The sequence below is a fragment of the Xiphophorus hellerii genome, chromosome 8 (genome assembly GCF_003331165.1).
Source record: "Xiphophorus hellerii strain 12219 chromosome 8, Xiphophorus_hellerii-4.1, whole genome shotgun sequence".
In the NCBI taxonomy this organism is placed as follows: Eukaryota; Metazoa; Chordata; class Actinopteri; order Cyprinodontiformes; family Poeciliidae; genus Xiphophorus; species Xiphophorus hellerii.
In genome coordinates, this window is record NC_045679.1 from 14613440 (window position 1) to 14625041 (window position 11602).

General features: G+C 42.1%; 1 protein-coding gene across 1 annotated transcript; it reads right to left on the reverse strand.

Annotated features, from left to right (window-relative positions):
• Positions 1 to 277: 277 nt before the first annotated feature.
• LOC116725058 (methyltransferase N6AMT1-like) lies at positions 278 to 1417 on the reverse strand. Its single transcript, XM_032570947.1, is given in 4 exon segments — positions 278 to 369; positions 372 to 465; positions 534 to 617; positions 780 to 1417. Coding segments are annotated over 4 exon segments (342 nt in total). The 5' UTR covers positions 891 to 1417; the 3' UTR covers positions 278 to 316.
• Between the last annotated feature and the right edge of the window lie 10185 nt (positions 1418 to 11602).

An 11602-nucleotide genomic window follows, 5' to 3' on the forward strand; every position in this document is an offset into this window, starting at 1 on the left:
ATTCCAGGATCCTCATGTTTTTCTGTCTGTTTCCAGTCAAAGCTTCACACTGAATATCAAGATGTTTCTCTTATTTTTTCCTTTCATTCATCAGATTTCATTGAAATGTTGATCAGTTTTTCTCAATCACTGATCATTTTCTGTTTCTATCGGCTCCTATTTTTCTCAACATGTCAGATTTGAATATTAAATCTTCCTTTTGTAAATTTGCTGCAGTTTTGTTGATGTGTTTTAAATAAAAACATTTTTTTTTTGACTAATGAGAAACAAAGCCTTTAGTTTCTCATTAGGATTACTTTTTGCATCATAAGCTATTCTACTGACCTGGCTTGTTCTCGGCGATGGTGACGAGGTAAAACAGGCCTTTACTGAGAGCAGCTGAGGAACCAGAGGGAGGAACCTGTCGGTGACCCGTCTGCCTCGCTCTCCTCCGGCCCAGGCCGCCTCTACACCTCTGCTGCCCACCTGAACGGTTCAACAGGTCATTAGATACTCATCTAAGAATTTATCTATCTAGCTACATACATACATACCTCTTCTGATGGAGTGACCACATATGGAGGATTGAAGAGGACGACGTCCACCTTCCCACTAAGCCTTGGCAAAAGATTCTGCACCTGCAAAACAGAGATCATTTTACTATTTCAAACATTACTAATTGCTTCCTTGGACTTACAATGACACTGTGTAACTCTTTCCTTCATAATGCTTTGCTAAAGTCACACTTTCATTAAAAAACATATGCATAAACTTCTGGAACTTTTCTCCGTGATCTGTACCAGGTCTGTGATGACGGGCTGCAGGGCGACCCGGTTACAGCAGGCGGTTCTGGCTGTGCACTGAGCTGCAGCTGGATTCACGTCGGTGCAGCTGCAAGTCACAAATAACATTACAAGAGAGCTGGTTTGACTTTACTGTCATCATGCAGCACTGCTTACTTTTTTAGTGAGTTTCTACATTGCACATCTTCAGTTTTTGTAATGACGTTCTTTTCTGAAGCAAACCATCATACTATGTCATTCTTTATCTGCATTAAGAACATGGCACTGTCTCTTCAACGATTCCTATCAAAGTAGGCTTCATTTCACAAAATAATCTCCATGTTCTTAAAGAGCAGATTATGCTCTAACATACTTTAGTGTTACAAGATTAATACGTAGCTCTTCCTGAAACCTTTTCTGGTTATTCTTACTCTATTTGAGGAATTTCTTTTTATTTACTACATGCATTGATAACAGAGTGAAGTGAGGTGAAGGAAGCAGTAACTTTAACTCCATCTCTTTTACTCATTTGGAGTCTAGAGGCTAACAGAAAGAGCTGAGACCACATTTGACTTTGAAACATACTTTAAGGTAGATCAATGACAAAATAATATATTTACACCATGGCCTAAACAACTCTACATACAGAATCCTGATGACTCTCAATAGGGAGGAGTTTGTCTGCTATCCCCAGGCTTTGTGTTAATTGTTGCCTGCCACCATAGAGCTACTACTGAGAGTGAGAGGGAAGCTGTGAGGTCACATGAAACATCTCTGGACCAAGTCTATTGAGGCTTAATGTGTGGTAAATTCACTACATATTTATGTATGTAAAAGACACACTCTCCTGTGATGAAACTACACTTTTATATAATAATAGATAAAAACACACATACATAGACTGCTCTAATACTAAATACACAGAGAATCAGCTGTGTCATTCATAGTGAAAATGCTGCGCTGTGGCTACATATATTAACATTAACTACCTACATTCATATTATTATAATCTTCAGTATTTGCCAATAAACACCACTCATTATTTCATAAGCTGGACTCGAACACAGGATTCATGTGTCCAAAGCACAGAAACTATCCGTTGTGCCAACCAGGCAACTGAAAAGTGATCGATTCAAACTTGTACTAGTACCACTAAGCAGATTTTGCTTACAAAATGATGATAACAGGTCACAAGCTGGACTCGAACACAGGATTCCGGTGTCCAAAGCACAGACACTATCCGTTGCGCCAGCCAGGCAACTGAAAACCGACCCATTCAAACTTGTACAAGTATCCACTAAGCAGACTTTGCTTACAAAATGATGATAACAGGTCACAAGCTGGACTCGAACACACGATTCAGTTGTCCAAAGCACAGACACTATCCATTGCGCCAGCCAGGCAACTGAAAACCGACCCATTCAAACTTGTACAAGTATCCACTAAGCAGACTTTGCTTACAAAATGATGATAACAGGTCACAAGCTGGACTCGAACACACGATTCAGGTGTCCAAAGCACAGACACTATCCGTTGCGCCAGCCAGGCAACTGAAAACCGACCCAATCAAACTTGTAAAAGTATCCACTAAGCAGACTTTGCTTAAAAAATGATGATAACAGGTCACAAGCTGGACTCGAACACAGGATTAAGGTGTCCAAAGCACAGACACTATCCGTTGCGCCAGCCAGGCAACTGAAAACCGACCCACTCAAACTTGTACAAGTATCCACTAAGCATACTTTGCTTACAAAATGATGATAACAGGTCACAAGCTGGACTCGAACACAGGATTCAGGTGTCCATAGCAAAGACACTATCCGTTGCGCCAGCCAGGCAACTGAAAACCAACCCATTCAAAATTGTACAAGTATCCACTAAGCAGACTTTGCTTACAAAATGATGATAACAGGTCACAAGCTGGACTCGAACACAGGATTCCGGTGTCCAAAGCACAGACACTATCCGTTGCGCCAGCCAGGCAACTGAAAACCGACCCATTCAAACTTGTACAAGTATCCACTAAGCAGACTTTGCTTACAAAATGATGATAACAGGTCACAAGCTGGACTCGAACACACGATTCAGGTGTTCAATGCACAGACACTGTCCGTTGCGCCAGCCAGGCAACTGAAAACCAACCCATTCAAACTTGTACAAGTATCCACTAAGCAAACTTTGCTTACAAAATGATGATAACAGGTCACAAGCTGGACTCGAACACACGATTCAGGTGTCCAAAGCACAGACACTATCCGTTGCGCCAGCCAGGCAACTGAAAACGGACCCAATCAAACTTGTACAATTATCCACTAAGCAGACTTTGCTTACAAAATGATAACAGGTCACAAGCTGGACTCGAACACAGGATTCAGGTGTCCAAAGCACAGACACTACCCTTTGCGCCAGCCAGGCAACTGAAAACCGACCCATTCAAACTTGTACAAGTATCCACTAAGCAGACTTTGCTTACAAAATGATGATAACAGGTCACAAGCTGGACTCAAACACACAATTCAGGTGTCCAAAGCACAGACACTATCCGTTGCGCCAGCCAGGCAACTGAAAACCAACCAATTCAAACTTGTACAAGTATCCACTAAGCAGACTTTGCTTACAAAATTATGATAACAGGTCACGAGCTGGACTCGAACCCATGGTGCATGTGTCCAAAGCGCAGACCTTATCCGTTGTGCCAACCGAGCGACTGAAAACTGATTGATTCGAACTTGTACAAGTATCCACTAAGCAGACTTTGCTTACAAAATTATGATAACAGGTCACGAGCTGGACTCGAACCCATGGTGCATGTGTCCAAAGCGCAGACCTTATCCGTTGTGCCAACCGAGCGACTGAAAAGTGATCGATTCGAACTTGTACAAGTATCCACTAAGCAGACTTTGCTTACAAAATTATGATAACGGGTCACGAGCTGGACTCGAACCCATGGTGCATGTGTCCAAGGCGCAGACGCTATCCGTTGTGCCACCAGAGCGACTGAAAACTGATCGATTCGAACTTGTACAAGTATCCACTAAGCAGACTTTGCTTACAAAATTATGATAACAGGTCACGAGCTGGACTCAAACCCATGGTGCATGTGTCCAAAGCGCAGACCTTATCCGTTGTGCCAACCGAGCGACTGAAAACTGATTGATTCGAACTTGTACAAGTATCCACTAAGCAGACTTTGCTTACAAAATTATGATAACAGGTCACGAGCTGGACTCGAACCCATGGTGCATGTGTCCAAAGCGCAGACCTTATCCGTTGTGCCAACCGAGCGACTGAAAAGTGATCGATTCGAACTTGTACAAGTATCCACTAAGCAGACTTTGCTTACAAAATTATGATAACGGGTCACGAGCTGGACTCGAACCCATGGTGCATGTGTCCAAGGCGCAGACGCTATCCGTTGTGCCACCAGAGCGACTGAAAACTGATCGATTCGAACTTGTACAAGTATCCACTAAGCAGACTTTGCTTACAAAATTATGATAACAGGTCACGAGCTGGACTCGAACCCATGGTGCATGTGTCCAAAGCGCAGACCTTATCCGTTGTGCCAACCGAGCGACTGAAAACTGATTGATTCGAACTTGTACAAGTATCCACTAAGCAGACTTTGCTTACAAAATTATGATAACAGGTCACGAGCTGGACTCGAACCCATGGTGCATGTGTCCAAAGCGCAGACCTTATCCGTTGTGCCAACCGAGCGACTGAAAACTGATTGATTCGAACTTGTACAAGTATCCACTAAGCAGACTTTGCTTACAAAATTATGATAACGGGTCACGAGCTGGACTCGAACCCATGGTGCATGTGTCCAAAGCGCAGACCTTATCCGTTGTGCCAACCGAGCGACTGAAAACTGATCGACTCGAACTTGTACAAGTATCCACTAAGCAGACTTTGCTTACAAAATGATGATAACGGGTCACGAGCTGGACTCGAACCCATGGTGCATGTGTCCAAAGCGCAGACCTTATCCGTTGTGCCAACCGAGCGACTGAAAACTGATCGACTCGAACTTGTACAAGTATCCACTAAGCAGACTTTGCTTACAAAATGATGATAACAGGTCACAAGCTGGACTCGAACACACGATTCAGGTGTCCAAAGCACAGAATCAAACCACTGTGCTAACCAAGCACCCAACAATCCTGGTGCTCGAACTTCTACAAATATCACAACATAGGCTTTTCATGTTAAATGTTAAAACCTTGCCATGAGCAAGACTTGAACCCAGTCTCATAGTATTCAAAGCGCAGACTCAATCCACTGTGCCAACCAAGCACCATACAATCCTGGTGCTCGAACATCTACAAATACCACAACATAGGCTTTTTATGTTAAATTTTAAAACCTTGCCATGAGCAAGAATTGAACCCGTTCTCATAGTATTCAAAGCGCAGACTCAAACCACTGTGCCAAACAAGCACCCAACAATCATGGTGCTCGAACATCTACAAATACCACAACATAGGCTTTTCATGTTAAATTTTAAAACCTTGCCAAGAGCAAGGCTTGAACCCAGTCTTACAGTATCCAAAGCGCAGAATCAAACCACTGTGCTAACCAAGCACCCAACAATCCTGGTGCTCGAACTTCTACAAATATCACAACATAGGCTTTTCATGTTAAATGTTAAAACCTTGCCATGAGCAAGAATTGAACCCGTTCTCATAGTATTCAAAGCGCAGACTCAAACCACTGTGCCAAACAAGCACCCAACAATCATGGTGCTCGAACATCTACAAATACCACAACATAGGCTTTTCATGTTAAATGTTAAAACCTTGCCATGAGCAAGAATTGAACCCGTTCTCATAGTATTCAAAGCGCAGACTCAAACCACTGTGCCAAACAAGCACCCAACAATCATGGTGCTCGAACATCTACAAATACCACAACATAGGCTTTTCATGTTAAATGTTAAAACCTTGCCATGAGCAAGACTTGAACCCAGTCTCATAGTATTCAATGCGCAGACTCAAACCATTGTGCCAAGCAAGCACCTAACGTATACGACTGGGTTCAAGTTTTGCTCATGGCATGGTTTTCTTATGACGAAGCTGTAGGCTATTTGTAGACATTTGAACACCAAGCTGGTCAGTGGATTGTATGGCACAATGGTTTGAGTCTGTGCTTTGGGCACAAGAAGACTGGGTTCAAGTCTTGCTCATGGCAAGGTTTTAAAATTTAACATGAAAAGCCTATGTTGTGGTATTAGTAGAAGTTCGAGCACCAGGATTGTTGGGTGCTTGGTTAGCACAGTGGTTTGAGTTTGCGCTTTGGATACTATGAGACTGGGTTCAAGTCTTGCTCATGGCAAGGTTTTAAAATTTAACATGAAAAGCCTATGTTGTGGTATTTGTAGAAGTTCGAGCAACAGGATTGTCGGGTGCTTGGTTAGCACAGTGGTTTGAGTCTGCGCTTTGGATACTATGAGACTGGGTTCAAGTCCTGGTTGTGGATCAATATGCACAAACTCAATCTTTTGTACCAAACAAGCCGCATGGCGATGTTTTAAAATTTAACATGAAAAGCCAATGTTGTGGTATTTGTAGAAGTTCCAGCACCAGGATTGTTAGGTGCTTGTTTGGCACACTGGTTTGAGTCTGCGCTTTGGATGCTAAGAGACTGGGTTCAAGTCCTGGTTGTGGATCAATATACCCAAAGCACAAACTTAATCCATTGTACCAACCAAGCCACAGGCAAGGTAGGCACTTGCAGGAGAGGGCAGGAGAGAAAGGCAGGGGAAGAGGGCAGAGTAGGAGAGAGGAAGGAGAGGAGGACAGAGTAGGAGGGAGGCAGGAGAGGAAGGCAGGGCAGAGTTGGAGGAAGGCAAGAGAGGAGGACAGAGTAGGAGGGAGGCAGGAGAGGAAGGCAGGGCAGAGTTGGAGGAAGGCAAGAGAGGAGGACAGAGTAGGAGGGAGGCAGGAGAGGAAGGCAGGGCAGAGTTGGAGGAAGGCAAGAGAGGAGGACAGAGTAGGAGGGAGGCAGGAGAGGAAGGCAGGGCAGAGTTGGAGGAAGGCAAGAGAGGAGGACAGAGTAGGAGGGAGGCAGGAGAGGAAGGCAGGGCAGAGTTGGAGGAAGGCAAGAGAGGAGGACAGAGTAGGAGGGAGGCAGGAGAGGAAGGCAGGGCAGAGTTGGAGAGACCCCAGGGTCACTCACTCAAGCTAGGCAGGGAGAGAGGTGACCCTCACTCAACTCCAAGTAGAGGGAGAGACCCCAGGGTCACTCACTCAAGCTAGGCAGGGAGAGAGGTGACCCTCACTCAACTCCAAGTAGAGGGAGAGACCCCAGGGTCACTCACTCAAGCTAGGCAGGGAGAGAGGTGACCCTCACTCAACTCCAAGTAGAGGGAGAGACCCCAGGGTCACTCACTCAAGCTAGGCAGGGAGAGAGGTGACCCTCACTCAACTCCAAGTAGAGGGAGAGACCCCAGGGTCACTCACTCAAGCTAGGCAGGGAGAGAGGTGACCCTCACTCAACTCCAAGTAGAGGGAGAGACCCCAGGGTCACTCACTCAAGCTAGGCAGGGAGAGAGGTGACCCTCACTCAACTCCAAGTAGAGGGAGAGACCCCAGGGTCACTCACTCAAGCTAGGCAGGGAGAGAGGTGACCCTCACTCAACTCCAAGTAGAGGGAGAGACCCCAGGGTCACTCACTCAAGCTAGGCAGGGAGAGAGGTGACCCTCACTCAACTCCAAGTAGAGGGAGAGACCCCAGGGTTACACCAAGGGGCAAAACAGAGTCTCTCTCTCTCTCTCTCTCTCTCTCTCTCTCTCTCTCTGGACCCATAAGTTAGATATCTATCACGCAACGCATTTGTTGTAAAGTCCGGTGTTTAGGTCAGCACTGAATGTGAGGTAGAATAGGTCTGTTAATTATGTAATATTTTTTCACATAGGGAGGGGGTTATTAAGCCAATGTGGTGCCCCCCCGGTCAAAAATGGTCGGTGCGGGGGTGGGGGGTTGTTCAGTAAGTTGTAAGGTCCCACCAAAACTTAGACCAAACCTACGCCCTTGACTCAAACTATTTGTTTTCTGAAATTTTCCGCAATATTTCCTTACCTGAGAAAGAGAGCCGATCAGACGGAGTAGGTTGGATGATGAAGTCTCTGCACAATCTGAGCGGAATAGCTGGACAAAAACGCGAACCACCGAGTGCGACGGGTCCTCAAATGCAGCGCGCTGATCGGTCCGTTCAAATCCACAGCTTCCAAACTTCCGCCAGAACTCCACTTCGCCTGTCCGCGCGGACCAGGTGCAGGTTCCCCTGTTGGGCCATTAATTAAGACTGACTACAGGCTGCCTGCCAGGTCTACAGGCAGGAAACTTGACTTACATGACTTTTGTTAAACCGAATAAATTATATTACAATATAGACTACAAATATCTCTAAAACATTTTCTGTGACTGAGTACAGATTATTTTAATTTATTTGTTAATGAAAAAAAATCCAATATTGGCAACAAGATAATTTACAGTACAGAACATTTCGTGGAAAGATATTTAATTTCCATAATTCCATTCAAAAAGTCAAACTTTAATAGATTCCAGATTCAGGACCCACAACTTAAGACGATTGCAAGTATTTCTTTATTTTTACACAATTTGGGCTATCAGGAGAATTAAATGCAAAGGTTACAGCACTACTACAATTTTTGTTTTCATTTCCACAATAGTGTGCATATTGACAGTTTTGAACTGTATACTTTAGATTAATTATACATGTGAAAATTACGATATACACTGCTAGAAAAATTATAGTATATTTTTGTAATTACCACAGCAGTATGCATATTGAACAGTTTCGAACTGTATACTTTATAATCAATCAATCAATCAATCAATCAATCAATCAATCTTTATTTCAGACACAAAAGAGGTCCATAGTAAAACAAAAAGAAAAGAGAAAAAACAAAAAGGAATATGACAGTCACTGAGCCACAAATAAATGATGACGCCAATGTTTCCACAATCTTGAGAAAAATCTCGCTGTACTAAAAACAGGGTTTACTAAAATTGCTATTATATTATTGTATGACACGGGTAATCTACACATACATTTATACATGAGATTCCTGAGCGCAGCTGCACATGTGGGAACAGCGTTATGTGCAAACATGTGGCTGGCACTGCTCCATCTAGGCACTTTGAGTAGGAGCCTCAGGCCATCATTGTATGCCACATAAAGTTTGTGCAGGCTACTTTTTTTATATCTTCGCCATAGATGGGCTGTGTAAAATGAAGTACAAAAAACTTTAAAAAGAGCTACCTTCACAGAGGATGAACACATACCAAACTTTCTGATCAAAATATTAGCCTGTGCATACATCATGCAATACTGCCTACAAATGTCACGATCATCAGATAGGTCATCAGTTATGTAATGTCCCAGATATTTAATTTCATTGTATATATTGAGGACAATGCCAGATAAAGAGAAGTCAGGGGTTATCAGATGCTTATCTGCTCTACTTCTAACAATCATGACATTGCTTTTCTTAGCGTTATATTTGACATCAAAATCATATCTGTCAGGTCTAAATACCTATTAGAGACAATTTAAACAACACAAGAAAGACAAGAGAGTTAGATTCTGTTATACTCGCGAGGAGAGCAGACAGAGATGTGCTTTTAGTCACAAATCTCCAACCACTCTGCCACACATCTGTCTGTTCCTCTCTTTTATTGATCTTTAGGAACCCTGCCACAAGGGGCGCTGCAACTCTAAAAGGGTGGAGTCAAAGCATTCATCACATGGTTGCAGCGCTAAATAACATTCACTTCTAGACACATGTTATCTATACTCTAAATCTTTCTTTCTCCAGGCACGGCGTTGAATAAGACACGTTGCATAGCTTCAAAGCAACGGCTTTGTATGACAAAGAAGCACAGAGCAGAGTTTATTGTCAGGCATGTAAAACTCTGCTGGGAGCAATTAACACCTCTGTCTTGTAGGAAGTCCTGCAGGGCAACAGCTGCTGAGAGTAGCTGTCACCCCTATTTCCCAGGGAAGTCTCAGGATAGAATCAAAGTTATTTAACACACAGAAACATTATCTAAATGTAACTACAAGGCTACATGATACAACAAATATTTGATAATTACTAATACAATTTACCTAACAATATCCATATTGGGAGCAGACCCTTAGTAATTGTTGAAGGCCAGCACTATATGGGCATAAGATTACCAAATCATCCGCATACATTATGTGGTTGATTGTGCGGTCACCAACTACACAGCCTGTTTTACAACAATTCAGGCGCTTTGATAGTTCATCCATATAGATGTTAAAAAGGTAAGGGGACAATATACTTCCCTGCCTTACTCCGTTACCAACATTAAACGAGTCAGACAGTGAGTTACCCCATTTGACATACATTAGTTGATGACCATACCAATAGACCATTATTCTAATTAGATATTTGGGTACACCTCTGCTTTCTAACTTGCAGAACAATTTTTGATGATTCACGCGATCAAATGCTTTAGAAGCATCAATAAAACACATAAATACTGTGGTGTTGCGCAAATTATACAAATCTAAAATCTCCTGTAGCACAAAAATACACATGTCTGTACCATGTTTGGGTTTAAAACCGAATTGATTATCAGAGGTCAAAAGAAACTCTTCCAGCCTATTTAGAAGGACTCTTTCAAAAACTTTCGACAAACTACTAGCTAAAGCTATGGGTTGGTAATTCTCCAAGGAGCTAATCTTACCCGCTTTGTCTTTAATAATGGGTACCAAAATGACCATCTGTTTTTCCATCTATATTCATGCTTTTCCAAGCAAATGTAAACTCTTTTATTTCTACCAACTAAAAAAGCTTTTTTTCTAAAAAATTTTTCAATGCAAAAACTACGGTATACATTGCTAGAAAAATGACGGTATGTTTCTGTAATTGTCGCAACAGTATGCATTTTTAACAGCTACTAACTGTATTATTTAAGAAAGATGACTGCAAAAACTACAGTATGTACTACTAGAAAAATTACAGCATATTACTGTTAAAAGTATTACAAGATTTTTTTTAACAGCAGGGCAATGTAAATTTTCTGGAAAAAAAAAACAGTAAAAATTACATTTTTTCCTAATTATCTTATTTACGGTAATTACTTGTTAAAGAAACAGTCTAAAATTCATACAACAATACATTAAAGATCTGCTTTTATTGTATCAACCTTCCAGACCTCTCAGGTCTTCCGGTTCTGGTCTGCTCTGCATCCCCAGAACCAGAACCAAACGAGGAGAAGCAGCTTTCAGCATCTATGCACCACGAATTTGGAACAAACTTCCAGAAAACTGTAAAACAGCTGAAACACTGACTTCTTTTAAATCTCAACTGAAAACCCACCTGTTTAGAATTGTATTTGAAATGTAATCAATTACAAATTTATTGATGTAACTTGACTTAATGATTGATTCTATATTGCATTGTGATTCTGTGTTTGTTATGATGTAAAGCACTTTGAAATGCCTTGCTGCTGAAATGTGCTATACAAATAAAATTTGATTGATTGATTGATTGATAAAACTGATTTCCAATTTACGGTTTTAAATTTTCATGGTTTACTTTATTTAACTGTAAAATTTACGGATATTTTTTACAGTGTAGGAAGAAAGCAATGTTCATAGTATGGTTTTATTTTCGTCTGAAATAACACTTTGTCTTTTCTAGCTGTCATAGTAACTCAAAGCGGAAAAAAAGAGCCGCATTTGCGCATGCGGTTGTGAAGTCAGCGCGGCAGGTGCAAAGAGCCCACTGTAATAAACAAAGATGATTTTCTTTTTGTTCCTCTACCGCCCTCTTGTGGTC